The 20,203-nt window shown below is 52.7% G+C and overlaps 1 protein-coding gene across 1 annotated transcript in view; it reads right to left on the bottom strand.

Annotated features, from left to right (window-relative positions):
* Positions 1-5,933, bottom strand: part of KCNG4 (potassium channel, voltage gated modifier subfamily G, member 4) — an 11,383-nt gene extending 5,450 nt beyond the window's left edge. The window contains exons 1-2 of the mRNA XM_012648181.1: positions 5,857-5,933; positions 3,171-3,961 (exon numbers count right to left, since the gene is read on the bottom strand). Of these exons, the coding sequence (XP_012503635.1) occupies positions 3,171-3,920 (750 nt within the window). The 5' untranslated portion in view covers positions 3,921-3,961; positions 5,857-5,933. The remainder of the gene's footprint in view (positions 1-3,170; positions 3,962-5,856) is intronic.
* Positions 5,934-20,203: the final 14,270 nt, after the last annotated feature.

The following is a 20,203-nucleotide window of genomic DNA, read 5'->3' on the forward strand; positions in this document are numbered from 1 at the left end:
GGAGGGGGGAGGGGAAGGGGGGGAGACTGCTCTGTGGGTACAGGGTTTCATTTAGGGGTGATGAGAAAACGTTTTGGAGCTAGATAGAGGTGGTGGCTACAGAACACTGTGAATGTACCACATCCCACTGAATTGTTCACGGTCAGATGGTCAGTTTTAGGTCATGTGAATGGCAACTCAATTTAGAAAATGGAGAAGGGATGCTCAGAATAAGCATCCAGAATAAGCATCCAGAATAAGGCCGGAGAAGGTGAGTCTTATCTCCAGCACCGAGAAGTACCTCGGAGGCAGTCAGCGGCCGCGGCTGAGCAAGGGACAGTTTGGATGTCCTACTGCCTGTCAGCGCACACCTAACCGATGGCGATGACCCACAGCTGTCGAGCACCTTCGTGTGTCAGCACTGTCCCAGCTGCTTTATAAATCACTCTTGTCGTCCTCACCATGAGCCCTTGAGGAAAGTGCTGACAGCATCCCCATTTCACAGATGAGGAAACTGAGGCTCAGGGAAGTTAAATGGTTTTCCCGAGATCACTGGGTTAGTAAGGGGTGAGGCTGAGATTCAAGCCCGGGGCATCTGTCACGCTGGACAGACTAGTGCTTTACAAAGTCCGACTGCCCCAGAAACACACAGGGCCGCTGAGGGTGTAGACTGGAATTGAAGCAGCCCAGAATTGAATGACAGCATCGGTGTCCTGTGGTCATAGGGGGTTGGGTTTTAGAGCCAATCAGAGGTGAGCTCAAATCCTGGCTCTGCCTTTTACTGTGAGCTTTGGAAAGTGATGGAACTTCCCCAGGCCTCAGTTTCCTCATCTGTAAAATGGGGTAGCAGTCATAGTCATTTCCCAATACCGCCGGAAGGATTACGTCAGCCCGTGGTGTCAGATGCCAGCCTCACGATGGGAATAAATCCCCCAGGAATCCAGAACTTTCAAGTTCCTGTGCGTCTCAAAGGTGCTGGGGCATTTGGCTTGGCCCTTGCAGTCTGCACTGCCTCCTCCCCGCTCCGTTTTAATCTGCAATCTCAGGCACAGACCTTTGACCCTCTATCAAGCATACTCCAAGGACATTGCTCAGAGAAGTTAGAAAAAGAAAACGGAAATCTGCTTTCTTCGAGTGTACTCTAACCCTCCAACCTCGTTTCCGATAGAGCAGTCCTGTGGGTTATATCTACCCACCCCCTGTGGCATTAATTCATCTGCGTGGATGTCATCAGGGCCACTTGGGACGATGTGGCCCCACACCTGACGGGCATGGCCTGTCCCCAGAAGCAGCTGGCCAACGTTAGCAGCCGATCACAGACTGACGTACCCTTGGGGCAAATATGGAATACTGGGGCCAGCACATGGCCTTTTCCGGTAAATGTGAGGCCACAGTCAAGACCGCCGTCCTCAGCCTCCCCGGTCTCTGAATTATTATCTGAACAGGAAACAGCCGCGCTCTGTCCCGGGCACCCGCAGAGGCGGTCTCGCGGGCGAGAAAGCGCAGACATCTCGCGGCTGAGCACGAGCAGAAATCCCTTTCATCCCAGGAGGACACACAGCTGCTGGATTCTGCGGCTGCGACTCCGGGCTGCCGGGTTCTGCAGGCCTGCTTCCCACTCTAATTTGATTTCCCGGGTCACCGTTAAGCCAGGCCTGGGCTCATACCCTTCGTAATTTCCAAAGCATTAGGTTCTGAAAAGATCTTGGCCCTTGTCGCCGCGTAAATCCCCGCCGGCCCCTACCAATCCCCTCCGTCTCCGGCAGCTCTGAGAGGAACAGGCTGTGGCCACCAGGGGTCTTCCCTTGGCCAGTGGGACCAGGAGCACCTCAGGGAGTGGGGTAAGGAGGTCACTCATTTTGTCTTAATCTTTTCACTGCAGAGTCCACGGGTAAGTATTTCTGCCAGGACGCAGGCTCGTAAATCACATGCTTTTGTGCTAAAAAGAATGAGAAAATTCCTATAGTCTTCTCCATGGGAAAACAAGCTGTTTGGAAGTCCAAATATTTTGGTTTTTTTTTTTTAGGACAAAACATTTATAGGTTGGACAAGACACATTTTACTCAACAAATATTGACTGAGAGCCTACTGTGTGTGGGGCACGGGCTGGTTCTCCATCTAAGTCCTTTCTGTCTGGAAAGTTCTCTGATCTGCCTATCTTGCCCCGGGCTTTGTCTTTAAGGGAAGGGCCCTGAGGTGAACTGGCAGCTGTCGTGAGCCGTGTACGGAGTGCGGCATTTCACGCGTGTGTCTGTCTGTCAGCGCGCTCCGTCTGCGGTGACGTAGCTGGGAGGCGGGGGGCCCTGCGGGAGCGCAGCGCACAGACGGCAGCGTTTTAAACTAGGGAACCACCCGGTTCTCTAAGCGAAGCTCCCCCAGGACGCTCTCAACAAATGCCCTGTTTCTCTTTCACTTCTCAGACCACCTGGTTGGGGGGTGCCTGGTCTTGGGGTCTCCTCTACAGCTCCCTGGGAAGAGAGTGCAGGAGTGGACAAGCGCAACCCCGTGCTCTGGCCTCCCGGGCCAGGGTCACTTGCACGTCAGCTCGTCCCCGAGTTTCCATCCCGTGAGACTGGCTGAGACACTCAGCACGGCGGGGAAACCGAGGCCGAGAACCTTTGCCGTGATCGGCATCTTTACTATGCAACTCCAAGGAGTCTAGACGTCCTGTGCCTCAGTTTCTTCATCTGAAAATGGAGCTGGGATGCCCAGGAGAATGTTAGCTCAAGAAAGCAGGGATCTGGGGCCCGGCCTCGTGCTTGGCACAAAGTAGTTGCTCAAACACGTGCTGAGTGCACTGAATGCGTCAATCTCTGTAGCAATGTTACCCATTTTACGGAGGAGGAAACTGAGGCTCAGAGAGGTGAAGCGATTTGCCCACAGTAGCAGAGCCGGGAGAGGTGAGGCTGGGCCTGTCTGGCCCACTGCGATCAGGCGTGGCCTTGCCAACATCCGGGGTTCACTATCAGAGCCAGGGCATGTAATGACTTTGGTGGGTCTCTAAAACGAACATAAAAAACTATCATTTATGACAGTGTTGGTCTACAAATGAATATAATCATTGCTGGATAATATTCATTTTTTTCCTTCTAATTTTAAGAAACGAAGTCATTTTCATGGGCCCCTAAGAAGACATCTGGGGCCCGGGCAGCAGGCGCGGTGGAGCAGCGGGCCCGATGGAGGCCACTCACCTTGTCCTCCTCGGCCCTGAGGTCGGGCATGGTGCTGACGCACAGGCTGACGGCCGTGGTGGCCACGAAGAGGATGGAGAGGCACGCAAAGACCTTCCCGGGCAGCCCGGACTGCGGGTTCTCCACCATGTCGCGCAGCCGGTGCATGCAGAGGCCCCAGCGCGAGGTGTGCGCGGCGGGCACGCAGGCCTCCCTGCGCCGCCGCAGCGCCTCCTCCCTGCGCAGCTCGGCCAGCTCCTCCAGCCTCCGCAGCAGCTTCCGCAGGCAGCACTTCTCCAGGTGGGCCTCCTCGATGCCCCAGTAGGTCAGCTCCTCCTGGAAGGACAGCGCGCACATCTCCTGCAGGAGCACCAGCTTCCCGGCCGCCAGGAAGCTCACGATCACCCCGAAGGCGCTGGGGCTCCTGTCGAAGAAGAACTCCTGGCTGTCCTCGTCATAATCGTCACAGAGCTGCGTGATCTCCTCGTAGCTGCGGCACAGCCTGAGCTTGCTCAGGCGGCTCCGCGGGAACTCGTCCAGCGTGCTCCAGGGAAGGAGGTACCTCCTGCCCCCGACGTTGACCAGGATCTCCTTCCTCAGGTCCGCCGCCGGGGAGGCGGCCAGGGCGCCCACCTTCCGGACCCTGCGGTAGTAAAGGCCCTTGATGGACGGCGTCTCCACGGGGCCAGGCAGGAGCTGACTCAAAGGGCTGCAGGAAGCATAGTGACGGTGTCTGGGACGCAGGCCCCCGGCTCTGGAAGGCGTGGGCATCGCGGAAGACGTCCCTGCCGCCGAGTAGTGGGTTCAGCCGTCTGACACCCAAAGGGAAAAGCGCAAGAAAACAGAGGGGAAATCAGGCTCAGGGCAGAGTCCCAGATCTCACTAATTAGATGTTCTTACATGTGCTTTCTTGCACCTGCATCTGCATCATTCATTCTTGTAACCCTTTCATTCAACACGTATTTATTGGGCACCTACTATGTGCTTGGGATATATCAGTAAACAAAACCTTTCCCCTGTGGAGCACGTACTTATATCTCAGAAAAATCTATCTGGAACGAGCATGGCATGGATTGGGACTTGAGTAATTCGGTGCTGACGCAGGTAAGTCAGAGCTGTGTGCTCTTGGGCATGTGGCTTAACCTATCTGATCTCAGGATCATTCAATCACATGACAAGACTCACATCAACTTTGCAAGGTACAGGTGGCAAAAATAGCGTTGAAGAGTGTCAGCTCTCCCTGGCTTCAGCACAACGCAATAATACATCAACGTAGCAGAGCTGCACTTGTTCCCCACAAATGTATACAAATAGAAAATATTTTTAAAGAAGAGTGTAGGCTCTCAAGTCCACTGCCGGGTTGCAACGCCTTATGGACTGCCACCGGAGGTGGGTTACTCAGTCCCTTTGAGCCCTTTGCTTTGTCTGCACGACTGGGGCAGTCTGAGTGCCCACGTTGCAGGGCCCGGTGAGGGTTACACGCAGTGACATACAGAGAGTGTGTGTGCGGATAACACTTCTAGATGCTTCTGATGTGCCGGGTTTCCCCTGATTAACTCATGTCAACAATCTCACAAGGTAGACATTAGTAGTTCCACCTTGTATATGAGGAAACTGAGGCACAGGAGGGTTAAGTGTCTCACCCATTATTTAGCAAGCACCTGACATCCAGGACAGCTCAGGGAGGGCCAGCTATTGAAGGTTGGAGGAGACCAGGAATGTGACTGTACCTAGCACAGCAGCTACCTCTCGGGGGCTGGGGGGAATCCCACAACCCTTGCCTAACCCTTCTTGTTTGCGTTCTCACTGGGCAGACTTTGCTAGGAGGGGAGGAGCATTTCGTACTTTCGGTGACAGTGCCCCTCCGTGTTCACTGCTTGCCCCAGTCACCCTTGCTGTGTGACCTTGAGCCAGTTACTCCCCCTCTCTGGGGCTCGGTCTTTTATCTACAGAATGGAGGGGCCTCTAATGCTCTGTCCATTTCAGACCTATCAGGGGCACTTGACTTAGAATAAGCCTTTTAGATTGAGCTCATTCTTATATTTTTAAATATTGCTTCCACAATATTTGTCATCCTCAGATCCTGCAAGCATTCCTTGTGCTAGTCATGCTAGCCAAAGCTGTTTCCAAAGCCTCTATAACCTTGCATTTCAAGATGCACCCCCGTCAGGAGCAAAACTTGGCAGCTGAATGGAATTAAAAGTTCCTCTCCATTTCGGAGCCAGTCGGATTCCAGGGGACGGTGAAGAGTGAATCACAGCCTGTTTCACACCTGCCCCACACAGCGCTCCGTTATCTGCGAGCATTGCTTCCTTCACAGGGAGAGTAGCTTGCAGAGAGAAGTATTTTGAAACCCAGGGAGCCCTTCCCAAGCTTTCTCATTTGCCAAGTGCAAAAACTAAGATCCAGAGAGCTGAAGTGACTCGTCCAAGGTCACACAGCAAATCCAAATCCAACCCAAGACTCTGCCTCCCAGCCTGGGGCTCTTCCCAGAACCCCAAAACTCCCTTTTCTGCATTCACTGAAGAAACTCAATTTTGCAATCTACTGCTCCCCTAATAGCTGGCAAACAAAGCTCCTTCCAGAGCATGGGAAAGAATTCACTCGAAATGCACTTTTGCTAAGCACGTTTACTGGCATCGGCCCCTTCCTGCAAGCCCCCGCTCCTGCAGCAAGCACCAACTTCTTCCCCTGAAGTTTGACTCACCCTCTTGTCTTGGGGAGCCCGTTTCCAGCTGTTTCTCTGTCGGGCAGGAGGAGCCCATGTCTCGGTGCCCAGGAAAGACACAGGGTTGTGGCAGAGATGAAAGGGAAGGAAAAAACCCCAAGCACAGCAGTTTCTGGCAGAGTTAGTTTCCAGTCTCTCTTCCTGTGCCTCCTCCAGAAACCAGAAGTTCATTCATTCTGCGTCTCTCTCTCCAGCAGCTGCCGGAGAGCCCTGGGGGAGCGGGGTGGTGTTTTCTAAAGGACCCAGAAGCCCCTTTCCTTGTGAGAGGCGAGGCTCTGGGGATCCTTGCCAGGAGGGAGCCGGCTCGGCTGTCCTGCTTCAGCAGTGGACTCTGCGCTCCAAGTCCCACAGGGACAGCCAGTGTGGTCCTGCAAGGGAAGGGAGGGGGGACTGGGAAGGGCTTAGAAATAATCTCTCCATCAGCCAGCAGCAGGCAGGAGCAGCAGCAGCCGCCGCTCTGCCAACCGCTTGGGAGGCGAGGGGAGCTGCCCTCCCTCCCCCGCCAGGGAGGAGCACAACCCGGGAGGGGCAGAGGCCAACCAGGGGCCGTGGGCATCCGCAGCTACCTGTCCCCAGGCACGCTGGAGGCTCCCCAGGGTGTGCTGCTGATGGTGAGGTGCGCAGGCAGAGGCAGCAGGAGGAACTTTTTCCTGCTTTTCACCAGCCCAGGCCTGGGGCAGGTGCAGACAGAAGCCCAGCCTCTGCGTCCTGGGTGGGAATTTAGGAGGCTGCATTTCGGAATAGATGTAGCAAGAGGTGTGAGCAAGCTCGGGATTCACACACACCTGGCTCCCTGGCTCCCACGGGAAAGGCTGGGTGACCTTGGGCAGGTGAGTTAGTGCCTCTGAGCCTCAATTTTCTTGTTTATAAAACATATAGGGATGAGAGGGGATTCAGGGGGGTCGATCAAAACCCTGAGAGCCAGTGCCTATTGCGGGTTCAGTTGTATGGTCAGGGCGAGAGGAAGAGGCAATGGTCTAGGGCCTGGGTGTTAGCTTCAACTCTGCTCTGCAATGCTGTGTGACCTTGGTCAGTCACTTCACCTCTCTGGGCCTCAGTTTTCTCACTGGTCAAATGAGGACAGTCACAGCAGTGATGGCTGAAATTGCAAAACCATCTTCTAATGTAGGTGCTCGCTACACACTGGCTCTGCTTAATTTTCTTAAGAGGTTTTGAAGCCCAGTGTCTTGGCTTCTGAGGCTGAGCTGTCTTCAAAATGCCATGTTACCTTCGAGGCCCTGGAGGTATGAGAAGAGGCTTGCTCAAGGTCACCTTGCTGGTTACAATCTGAGTGAGGTTAGCATTCTCACTTAACAAAGACTTGAATTCTGGATCCAGGAGTGGAGATGAGAGCCCGAGCCCTCCACAGCTACCTGGAATGGGGGCACAGGGAGCTGCTGGCCTCACTGGCCTTGGCAGTGGGGACGAATCCAGGCAGGCACAGGGAAACCACTGAACAGAGGTTGTCTAGTGTAATGGTTTTCAAACGGTATTGCTTGAAACTGCAGGGCTCTGCACAAATGATTGAGGGGCTAGTCTGTGGTGGTGACAAAGGTGACGAAAGGATGAGACCCTAAGGCTGCTACTTCTGCCTCAACCACAGCAGCTCTGATCTGTTTGCCACAGTGAGACTGTAAGTGTAACCCCAATAAGTGCCGTGGCCAGACACAGCCCAGTCTGCACACAGAGCCCGCTCGAAGAGACTCCAGAGTACCTGTTAGTGATGGAGAAGCTCTGCCCCTCCCCCGACTCCCACTTCTCTCGACCCCACGGCTGCTCCGATGGTTCTCATAGACCAGACTCTAAAAGTATCTTCCCAGCTCATGCTGTTCGCCATTCCCCTCCCCGCACCTCCCCTGGCCCTTTAGTATTTATCTCGACGTAGCCTATCTGGATAAATCTCCCCCAGCCTACCCACCTGCCTCTCTGCTCTCTCTGGATCCAGAATGCATGGGTTCAAATAAAAATTTACCATGTCTCTGCTGGGTGACCTTGACCAAGAGACTTAACCTCTCTGGGCCTCGTCTGTGACATGAAGATTTTAGCACTTATCTATTGATTTCTTGTGAGTATTGAACAAATCAATTTACATTGATAATGCACTTGGAAGACTACCTGGCACAAAGTGAGTCCCTTTCAAATATTTGTTATTATTGTGATTATTATATTAACAACTTTCTTCCAGGTCACACAAGAAAGATATAATTCAAAGACAGGAGTCTGCTGTTTAGAAAATGTTTTTAAAAGAAAAGTTGACTTATTGATGTAGTACAGCCTCTCATTTTGCCTGTAGGGGACCTGAGACCCAGAGGAGGGAGCACGTGGCCTGAGCCTTACAGCCAGTCGATCAGTGGCAGGGCTGGGTTTGCAGTCAGTATTGTCACTCTGCTCAGGCTGTAGGACCTTTCACTCAGCCTGGTGTCCAGCACCTACAGCCCCTTCCCCAAGGTGTCACTGAGCCCTTCTGCAGGGCTTGGTAAAGTCCCAGTCGCCTTTTAGCTCGGTGCCATCTTCTTGTCCCCAGCAGCCCTCCCTCGTGTGTACACCTGACCTCGGCTAACTGGGGAAGGTAACCCACTTGCCATCCCTTTCCCGCATCCTGGAAGTCTGGGATGGAGACGTATGTGGACACGACCTCCTAACTCCCTCTGAAGGCTGACTCCTGCCACAGTTTTCTGGTAAAGGGACGGGCCACGGTGACCGTGTATGAGTTTCCTATGGCTGCTAGAACAAACAGCACAAACGCAGTAGCTTGAGATGGCACAAACTCATTACCCTACAGTTCTGGAAGCCAGAGTCTGAAGGGGGCCTTCTGGGGATAACATGAACGTGTCCCCAGGACTGCGTTTTTTCTGGAGGCTCTAGGGCAGGCCCTATTTCCTTGCCTTTGTCGGCTTGTGGAGGCCGCCTGCGACCCCTGGCTCGGGCCCTCGCTCCATCTTCAGGCAGCGATTGCATCAATCCTACCTCTGCTCCGGCTCCTCTTCCCGCCTCTCTTTCCCCGGTAAGAACCCCTGTGATTCCATCCGGCCACTGATTGCCCGGGATGGTCTCCCATCTTAACATCCTTAACTTAATCACAACCGCGAAGTGCCTATTGCCATGTAAGGTAACACGTTTACGGGTTACACGGACATCTTTGCGGGGGTGCAGGTGCATCATTCTGCCTACTGTAGACCATGTTTATATATTAAGCCCCGTGCCCACCAGCCCCAGCCAATCAGCTGGGGCCAAGATATCCTTTGTCCAATCAGACAGAGGAAGGGCACTTGACCTAAGAGGGCTCCTCCCATAGGCTGGGTTGAACCAATCAAATCAGCTCTCTCTCCTGAGACTGCGAACCAAAGCCTTCGGCCCCAGTGGTGGGTGCTGGCCCCGGAAGGTCGTCCGGAAGCGGGGCTGTGCGAGGAGCAGGGGCAGGAGAACCCGCAAGGAGGATGGAAGGCTTCCCATCGGCCCAGAGAGAGGAGCAGACGGGGCCTGGCGGAGGTGGAGAGAAGCTCTCTCGGTTCCCGGCTCTGCAGGCCGCAGCCTGACGTGCTGTGGAGCCCTGACTTTGGACTTCCCGGCCTTGGCGCTGTGCGTCCTCACGACGAATGCTCCGTTTCTGACAGGGCTTGCTTGAGAAGCTCTAGGTGCCCGGAGACCTGGGGTGGGCGCATGGCTGCGGAGCACAGCGGTCCCTCAGAGGACTTGGAGGGGGCGGCCCGAGTCCTCACTCCAGCCCCACTACGCAGAAGGTCACCTGGGGCAAGGTACGGGCCTTTCTGAGCCTCAGCTTCCTCAGGGGTAAGGTGGTGTGGGCGATCGTACGCGCCGCGTGTTAAATGAGTTAATTTCTGTAAAGCCCTAGAACACTGCCCCGGTCTGCCTACCATGCCGGCTGCTGTCATGTCATCATCGTCCTCACCACCGTCATCAGTATTAGTCTGACTATATCTCTGTACTGTTTTGGTGGAAGGAGGAACCCAGGTCCCAGAATTGGTTGATGTGATCACATCTAGCTCTTACCCTCTCATTTGGGTGTCATCAAGGCCTGGCTCCTTCTTGAAGGGTCCTTCAGAAGAAGGAGGTGTCTTGCTCCCGCAAAATGGAGCAAGATAAGGGGGAGCCCTGTGGTGGGCAGAATATTGGCCTCCCAAAGATGTCCATGTCCTGATCCCTGGAACCTGTGCATATGTGACTTCACATGGCCAAGGGGAATTAAGGTTTCAGGTGGAGTTAAGGTTGCTGATTAGGGCCTGGCACGGTGGCTTACACCTGTAATCCTAGCTCTCTAGGAGGCCGAGGCGGGCGGATTGTTTGCGCTCAGGAGTTCGAAACCAGCCTGAGCAAGAGCGAGACCCCGTCTCTACTAAAAATAGAAAGAAATTAATCGGAGAACTAAAAATACATAGAAAAAAAATTAACTGGGCATGGTGGCACATGTCTGTAGTCCCAGCTACTCGGGAGGCTGAGGCAGAAGGATTGCTTGAGCCCAGGAGTTTGAGGTTGCTGTGAGCTAGGATGATGCCACAGCACTCTAGCCTGGGCAACACAGTGAGACTCTGTCTCAAAAAAAAAAAAAAAAAATGGTTGCTGATTAGGCGACCTGGAGTAGGAAGAGCATCCTGAATTCACCAGCTGGGCCCAGTGTACTCACGGGTCCTTAAGTGTGGAAGAGGGTCAGAGTGATGTGATGTGGTATGAGAAGGGCTTAGCCAGTCATTGCTGGCTTTGAAGAAGGAGGAAGGGGCCATGAGCCAGGGGATGCTGGCGGCCTCTAGAAGGCAGAAAGGCAATGAATAGATGTCCCCCTAAAGCCTCCAGAAAGGAATGCAGCCCTGATGACATCTTCATTTTAGCCCCATGAGATCCATTTCAAACTTGTGGCCTCCAGAACTGTAAGATAGTACGTTTGTATTGTTTTAAGCCAGTAAGTTTGTGGTATTTTTTTACAACGGCCGTGGCAAGTTAATGCCAGCCCTGCCTGGGGGCAGGGGAAGCAGAATGTTTGTAATTTGCTGAGAGGGTCCTGCCTTGCAGGCTTCCCAGCACCTGCTTCCAGGAGTTAGGATCCCTTCCTCCATGTGACAAACATTTGTTAAGCATCTGCTCTGTTGTGGCTGTGTTGCTCAGTAGCTGTGTGACCTCAGGCAAGTCGCCTTTCCTCTCTGTGCCTCAGGACAGTCGGGGTGATGATGGTCCTCACAGGGTTATCGTAAGGAGTGAACGAGCTAATGCGTGTAAAGCGCTCACTTCAGTGCCTGGCACATGGTGACTGCGCAACAACTGTTAAGCGTTATTATATCCATTGTCATCACTGTTGTTATTATAAGAGCTCAAAGGCTCCCGATAACAGCACGAGCAGAGCTGGAATAGACGGACTCCCGGGTTACCATGAATGTGCAGACGAATCTCTGAATGGTGACATGATGTCAATGATAACAGCTGGATTTCTAGGGGGAAAGTTCGTGCTGTGTGGTGTTTGCCAAATACTGTGGTGTAAATACCCCTGCCATGACCAGTTTGTGGCCAACAACATAACGTCTCTGAACGTAGAGTTGGGAAGGGATGCCAAGGATTGGCCCTTGCAAGCCTGCGCCAAGTTGGCTTCAGTGCATCCCTGCAGTGCATGCCCAGCAGGGTCAGGGAAGGGCTCCCAAAGGTAGGACCTCTGATTAAGCCTCGATGGGTGAGCAGCAGCTAGCAAGGTGAAGGAGCAGGTGCTGGCAGAAGGGGCAGGTGAGGCCAAGGCAGGTAGGCTAGAGAACACTGTGCTTCTGGGAAACCGACAGGGATTCAGCATGACCAGACAGTTTGGCAGGAAGCAGTGAGTACCAGGAAGAAGGGCAGAGAGGCAGGCGGGAACCAAAAAATGATGGGCCGTCTAAACTTTGCTGGGGAATGTGGACTTTACACCATGGGCAACAGGCATGGGGAGCCATTGGCAAATTTAAAGCAATAGTTCTCTACCCTGGAACATTCCAGAATCGCCTGGGGAGCTTTAACAAATCTCCAATGACTAGGAGATTTTTAAAATCTAGATCACATCTAGATCAATTAGATCAGAGCATTGGGGTTTGGGGTCCCACCTCTGCAATAGCTTTGAAATCTCCCCAGGTCATTCTAGCCTGCAGCCAGCATTGGGCATGGGTGCTTTAAGTCAGATATGCATTATTTTCAAGAGCTCACTCTAGCTGCTCAGATGTTGCTGGAGGCAGTATAAATTGGTGCAAGCCTTTTGAAGGGTAATTTGGCACTATTGATCAAAATAAGAAATGCAGATATCTTCTCACCTACAGTCGCAGGTCTAGGGATTTACTTTGCAGAAATACTTGCTCATATGTGCAAAGATATGTGTATAAAGATATCCATTACAGCATTGTTTGTGATAGTAGTGGATTGGAAATGACCAAAATATCCCTCGTTAAGGGATCCGTTAAACAAATGATGGCTGTAAAGGCAAAAGAAAGCTCTGCAGCTATTATAAAGAATCAGGGAATCTATACACACTGCCGTGGAAAGCCCGGCAAGACGCAGAAATCGCAAGGCGCACTAGCTGGTGCAAAATAGACAAGAGGGTTGCACGTGTATGTATGCATAGGTTTTTTTTTTTGAGACAGAGTCTCACTGTGTTGCCCTGGCTAGAGTGAGTGCCGTGGCGTCAGCCTAGCTCACAGCAACCTCAAACTCCTGGGCTCAAGCGATCCTTCTGCCTCAACCTCCCGAGTAGCTGGGACTACAGGCATGCGCCACCATGCCCGGCTAATTTTTTCTATATATATATTTTTTTAGTTGTCCAGATCATTACTTTCTATTTTTTAGTACAGACGGGGTCTCACTCTTGCTCAGGCTGGTCTCGAACTCCTGACCTTGAGCGATCCACCCGCCTCGGCCTCCCAGAGTGCTAGGATTACAGGCGTGAGCCACCGCGCCCGGCCCTGCATAGGTTTTTATGTCTGAAAAATGGCTAAGAAATTAGAAACTGTGGTTGCCTCTGGGGAGGGAAACTGAGGGGCTTAGAGGAGGGATGGGAGGGAAATTTCCTTTTCTCTATGTATCATTTTATATCATTTTAGTTATATTAAAAAGCATCCTGGTGTCAGTTGGGAAGAGGAGCCAGCCTGGAAGAAAGAGATTATATATCAGACCAGGCTGGAGGTGATAAGGGTGCTACTCAGGCTCTTTCTGTGGGGCTGCGGGGGAGGGAGGATGGGAGAGGAGCTGGCGTGGACGAGAGAAGAAGGTGCTGGAAAGATAGCAGTTGGTGGGCCCTGATCTGCCTTCCGTTATTTCAGCTTCAATCATACCACATCAAGGAGATTTGATTACTGTTAAGGCCACAGACCCCATGGGAGTAACATGAGCACAGTCTACTAGGGTCATTCAGAATGGACTCATTGGGGAAACTGAGGCAACTCAGTAATTTTCATCATGGACTGGCAGTAAAAGCACACTCCAATCATTCACCACTGAGCATCCCAAAGTCAAGGTGCCTCCAGGAGCTAGGGGGAGGACACAAGGCAGGCTGGGTAGGGTTTGGCAAAAAGAGGAGCCCAAATCCCCTACTCCTGAAGGTGGGATATGGGTCCATTTGGAAAGAAGAGCTGTAATCCTTATTTTTACAGTAAATCTCTGAAATTCTAAATGTTGCCAGCTAACTCGGGAGTTTATAGCTGAACACGTGGGCATCTGCTGACCCAGCAATTCCGCTCCCAGGTAGATGCCCGTGGGAGACGTGTACATATGCTCACCAGCAGGCGTGGGCTAGAAGCTTTGTCACAACTCCATTTCCTAACAGCCACAAACTGGAACAGCCACTACCAAGAGAATGGAGGAGTCATCGTAGCATATCCACACAATGGAGGACCACACAGCAATGAGAATGCGTGCACCCCAACCATCCGTAACGACGCAGACGCATCTCACGGTCATGCTGAGTGAAAGGAGCCAGGCGCTAAAAGAGCGTGAGTCCATTTCTGTAAAGTCAGAAAGAGGCAGCACTAATCTACGGTGACAGAAGTTAGGAGGACGCTGACCTTTGGCTGGCACAGTGGCTGGGACTACACGAGAGAGAGGTCTAGGGGCTAGTTCTGTTGGTTTTTGATCTAGGGGCTGACGATACGGTGTTCAATTTGCACAAGTGATCTGTGCATTTTAGTATATGTGTTATATGTATTTAAATTTTTAAAGTTTTTTTTTTTTTAAACAACTGCTACTGTGGAGGAACAAATTAAGACATATTGGTGGGCTGCCCTCATCCTTGGCTCCAGGTTGCGACCAGGTTATCACAGCAAGTGGCTTCCAAGGGGCTGGGCTTTCACAGCTGCTTGAGCCCAGAACCTGAGCTTTTTGTCCGTCACCACTGAAGCCTGCAGCTGTACCCGGCTCTGTGTCCTCATCCTTACCTGTGACCGTGACATTAGATTGAAGGGTTTGCCCTGCTGTCTTCTGCCCGCCTTCTACCTGCCTTCTCTGGACAGTGAAGGGAGAGATGGTTGTGCCATGCACAGCTGCTTGCACTTTCTGATTCACAAATACTGCTCAGGATGTCATTATCCCCGCTGACAGACACAAGCTCTTTCTGAAAGCAAGTCTGTCCTCGGGCAGTTTGCAGACTTTGTGAGTTGTCAGGGACAGCCACTGCTACAGAGGGACAAGCCGGGGAGTTGCAACTTCAAAGGCCAGGCAGCTGAGGCCGTCGCAGCTGCAGGGACCTTTCTCTTGGAGCAGGGAGCGACTCTCTAAGGAGACTGAACGTTCGCAGAGTCTGTCTGGGGGACTACAGAGCCGAATGTGGGCCGGGATCTCAGCTCCCCCTCCCCCTCCAGATACTTGTATCTTTTCATGAAATTTTTTAAACAAGTGGAAAAATTGCAAGACTACTGCAATGAATATCCCTATTCAGGGCCTAGACTCATAATTACTAGCATTTTGTCATATTGACTTTATATATGAATATATATATGTATATTTTCCCCCCGCTTCAAAGTAAGTTGCAGACACTGATATCTCACCCTTGAATTCTTCCCCATGGAATTCAGAAAAGTAAGGGTAACTTTCTATAATGCACAGCCACAGAAACTTTATCACGTCTAACACTATTAAAAGTCATCCCCTAAAATCTTCTAATACCCACTCTGTATTCAAATTTCCCTATCTCCAGAATGTCTTTCATAGTTTTTTTTTAAACCAAGATCCAGTTAAGTGTCGCTTGATGGTGATGTTTCTTTGTCCTTTTAATCTTGAACACTCCTCTGTCCCTTCCAGCACCTTCTTTTCTCCCCTCATGACATTGACTTTTTTAAGAGATCAGGCCAGTTGTCTTGTAGAGTGTTCCTCCTTCTGGATTTATCTAATTGTCCCCAAGTGTCCCTCTTTCCCCTGTATTTCTGGAAACTGGGTCTAAAGCATTGACCCCACTTGGGTTCAGCAGTGTGGGCAAGGGCGCTTCCCGGGTGGAGCCGCGGGGTGCTCACTCGTGTGCTTGTCTGTCCCCCGCGGGCAGCACTGAGGTGTGATGTGTGGTTAAGGTGGTGACAGCTGATGTCTCCATCCTAAGGGGATCCTTTCCCTTTGCAGCCAGCAAGGATTCTGGGGGCGACTGGACCTAAACTCTTATTCTTTGCAAAGGAGAAACCACAACTCATCTCGTGGTTTCTCCTTTGTACCAGCTCGGAGAGGGCCAGGCCGGGGTGCTGAGACGAGTGGCCATCACACCGTCACTGCCACGTATGTACCGTGCACCGAGCTAAACACCCACCTTAACCTTGCCAGCAGCCTCTTAGCAGCGCTGGTTATTCTCCCAGCTTGGAGATGGAGGCGTGGAGAAGCTAAGGAACAGGCCCGTGATAGCCAGCGGTCTGCTCCTAGCCGCTCTTCTATACATCGCCAATATGTTACATTCTGCTAAGACTACATTTCCAGGGCTGCGTCCCTGCCTCAGGAGGTAGCAGAGACCGGGCGAAGGTTCACGGTTGAGTAAGAAGCATGAGATGAGATCAGATGTTGGTTAAGCTGTGATTTGGTAAACTTGCTGAGATCCTGAAGTTTGCTTTTAATGTAACCTGTTTTTTTTTAATCTTCGTATGTTATTTTGAAACCTACTCTAAACGTAAGAAAGGCAGTTTTATTAATGTTATTGTTTAGTGGTCAGGACAGTTGGAGAGTTTATCGGGCCTGTTGTGAGGACGTCCACAGCCACGGGGAAGGTGCCGTCTCCTGCAGGGTCTCTACCCCCGGCCGAGTTCTGCCGCAGACAGAGCAGGGTTGTGGAGCCTGAGGGGTGTCCAAGGTGAATAAGACACAGCCCTGGTCTTAAGGACTCCCCGTGGGGAGACAGATTCACAACTGACTATAACAAAGACGATTTAGAGAGACGTTGACGGGCAGAGCCATTGAGTTTGGGGAGGACGGGGGAAACCAAGATGGGTTCTAATTGGGAAAATCCAAGGAAGGTTTTTGGAAGAAGGGGCATTTGAGCTGGGCATGGGCAGATGAGTAGGAGTTTGGGCAGTAGTTCCGACAAAGGCATTCGGGACTGAGGGAAGCGCAGGAGTGAGGGCTGAGGTGTCCAGGGGGAGGCATGTCTAGGGGGTGGGATACATGGCCAGCATGGAGGGACAGTCAGGGATCACGCTGGAAAGGAAAATGGGGTCAGAGCGAAGATGGATGTGAATCCTGGGTTGGGCACTTGGATCTTGTTCCAAAGGCATTGCCAGATCACGGAAAGAACTCAAGAAGCACGTGTCCAGACCAGACGTTCCCTAGAGAGGATATTTCTAGGGTGGGATTCAAAGACCAGATGAAGACTGAGACAAGACTCCAGTTAAGAGAACGAAGGAGGCGGTGGGAGGACTGCGGGGACGTTTCAGGAGGAGCGTTGCCAAGGCACAGACTGGTGGGTGGAGGGCAGGGTGGAGGGAACGAGGGGTCTCCTGTGACCCCAGGGTTTCCAGTCGGTGTGGCAGAGCAGATGGAGGGGGACGCAGGGGAGGAGGACGTTGGCCTGGATGTGCCAGGTTAAGGCCATCCAGCTGGAGACAGGGACCTTGAGTGCGGAGCACAGAGACAGCGCAGGCAGGTGACCTGAGCGCCTCCGCCAGGGGCGGGACTCACCGTCAGAGGGATGTGGCGGGAAGGGGAGAGTCAGAGGGGTGTGGAAATGGGGACCACCAAAGAGTGGACAGGGAGGCAGGGCTGGCACAGGACTCTGGGCGGTTGGAAGGCCAGGGGTCACCTTTCCGGACAGTTGCCATGGTGATGGGTAGAGGTGGAAGCTGCAGCGTGAGTGGGAGGGGAGCTAGGAAGCTGAGTGGAGACCTTTTGGGAGAGTTGGGGAGCAAAGGAAAGGGAAGGTGGGGTGAGAGCTCCGTGGGGAGGCAGGGGCCAGTGCAGAGGGGGTGAGGGAAGAGGCGGAGGCAGGCAATTGAGGGGCAACCCAGAAGGCGAGGTTGTGTGAAAAGCAGTGAATTTCTGCTTGGCCCTGCAGTGGGAGGCCCGGAGGGAACCCAAGGGAGCCGGCAGAAGGCAGGTCCTGGCTGAGAGGCAGGGAGCCGGGATCGGGGCCAGACGGTGTGGAAATGGAGGGGTCCGGGTGTGTCCCGGGCTGTGATGGGATGGGTAGAGCCCTTCAAAGTTCCCCAGGGATTCCAAAGAACAGCCTGGGTGAGTCTGTGGGGCCCAGCAAATGAAGACCCCCGCCCGGGGAGCATCCGGAGCACGGTAGCCTGCATTAACCCGCTTCGTCAGTGGCTAGTTGCTTCCTGCAGAAGGGCGAAGGGGGTCTTAGAGGGTTTCCCCCTCTGTACTCCCCTTCCTCTCTCCCCTCTCCGCTTCCCTGGCTCCCTCCCCGGAAACACTTGTGCAGGGGCGTGCAGCCTGGTGAGCCCCCTGGACGTGAATGTGTCAGGTGTCCAAGGAAGAGGCTGTTGTTCAGATAAGTTTGGGGCGAGCAGGGCCGAGCAGGCTCCCTTCCTGGGGAACTGCTCAGCAACTTGAAAAAGCTGACGTGCACACGTGACATGCAAAGAGCCTCTGGACCAAGGGCAGCTGGCTGACGTCGCTTGTGGTTCCCCCCAACTCCCTGGATGGATTCTGGAACCCCCTCCTGGACAGGCCAGCTCTCTGCACCCCTTTATTGGGGAGCACAGCCTGAGAGGTGCTGGGCTTTGCAGTTCCCGGGAGAACGATTGTCAGGCAGCTCCCAGGCTCCAAGTAGGGGGTAAACTGGGGTCGTGGTGCAGCCCGGCCTGGTAGCTGGGCATTTTTCACTGATGTCATTCCCCAGAGTGGCGTCTACTCAGGGTTGAAGGGTTAAATGCCAAACACAGGACGCGAGAGCTGTTGAGCAGGAGGCCAGGGCCAGGCAGCTAGGAGCCTGGGGTGGGGACACAGCGGTGGGGAGAGGATAGCGCATTTCAGGGGGCCTTTCTCCTAGAGGCCCCATATCACGTCCTCGCAAGCTTCTTACGTGCACCCCCCACACATCAAGAAAATGTTTTGCTCTGCAGAGATGTGGGAACATATTTATTGTTTTGCTTTGGAAGTCATTTGGCTGCGAGGAGCTCATTTAATTTGCAGCTGGCACGGACTCCTCCACAAACATCGTACCTGCTCTAGATGGGTCACTTCAAAATGAGACAACAAAACCGACATATGGCTTTTCAATGTAAGGAAATAATTCTGGATGCGAAATTGGCCAACGCACAAATGAATATGTTAAACATCAGAATGTATATTAATAGCAGGGTTTTTCTCGTGAGTTGGAAGCTTTGTATGTTTTTGGAATCATTCATTTTCCATTAGGTCTTTGGGAAGCGGGGGAGGGTCTTGGGGGCCAGAGGTGCCTGATGGAGCAGGGGACGTCTGGGGCCTTGGAGAGCCGGACGTGTGGGAGCCTGAGGTCTCCAGGAGGACAGTGGCCCGGGTGGGGAGGCAGAGATCGTGGGCAGAGACTGTCATCTACGTTCAGGATTTTGGAAGTGGAGCAGCTTTGGCGGAGGGGTGCCGGGGCCCCGCGTGTGTGTCTGACGTGCGTGGGCAAGGGGGTGGGTGTTTCTGCTGCCAGGACTCTGGATGGGAAAAATGATCTAAAACGTCGGAGTGAGGCAGGTGGATGCCTGGGTGTCCTTTCAATGTCATGCTCTAGCCTCCGTTAACAGGCCAGCCGCGAAGTTATTTATACTTCATTCTCTGGGGGAATCGTGCCTTTGTTCGACTCTCTCTGTACTGTTGAGTTGGGCCCAGTTAACACGTTAACTTGCAAATTCTTGTCTGGTGGAGATGAATCTGATTTCGGTCTGTTAGCAAACAAACCCCCAAGGTTATACTTTGACGGCCCTGAAGAACATTCACAGGTTTTGTATGGCACCGGAATTCTTGTCCCAACATTCCTCCTCGGTGCCTATAAATACTCAGTTCTTTAAATGTTTCTTAAGCCAGCTTTACTGTTCCATTGGTTCCCTCACTAATGAGGACAATAGATTTTTTTTTTTTTTTGGAAACAGAGTCTCACTCTGTCACCCATGCTAGAGTGCCGTGGCGTCATCATAGCTCACTGCAACCTCAGACTCCTGGGCTCAAGCGATCCTCCTGCCTCAGCCTCCCCAGTAGCTGGGACTACAGGCACATGCCACCACACCCGGCTAATTTTTTCTATTTTTAGTAGAGACGGGATCTCACTCTTGCTCAGGCTGGTCTCAAACTCCTGAGCTGAAGTGATTCTCCTGCCTTGGCATCCCAGAGTGCTGGGATGACAGGTGTGAGCCACCCCACCCAGTCAAAAATTATGTTGTGATGCCCTTTCCTAGCAAAACACACCACCTGGAGACCCAGGTAGGGAAGGCGGCGACCAATGGGGCCGTCGTGATCTTTGGGGGATTTTTGGTCTCATAGTACATAGTGGTGCTTCAGATGCAAATGCTGTAATCCCTGAGCTCAGCTCTAACTTTGTGTAGGTCAGTTCCCACTTCCAGGTACCAAATTCTGGCCTAGTAGTCTTTTGCTGTTAAACAAACCAGCCTGAACATACTGGCATAAAAAAAAAAAGAATGATGGGTTCTATTTGTCAAGACTTTGAGTGGGGCCCAGCAGGAAGGGCTGGTTTCTGTTCTGTGATGTCTGGGGCCTTGGCTGGAAGCCCCAAAGCTAGGGGCAACCCCAACATCTGGGGCAGGGCCTGGAGGACCCACTTCCAAGATGTTCTCTTCAGTCATGTGTCTGGCACTTTGGCAGGGATGGCTGGAAGGATGGGCTCAGCTGGGTCGGTTGGCCACAGCACCTCTCTGTAGCCTCCATAGCATGGTGGCCTCAGCGGGTGGTCAGATTTCTAACATGGAGGCTC

Source organism: Propithecus coquereli, unplaced genomic scaffold (genome assembly GCF_000956105.1).
Source record: "Propithecus coquereli isolate 6110/MARCELLA unplaced genomic scaffold, Pcoq_1.0 Scaffold280, whole genome shotgun sequence".
Classification (NCBI taxonomy): Eukaryota; Metazoa; Chordata; class Mammalia; order Primates; family Indriidae; genus Propithecus; species Propithecus coquereli.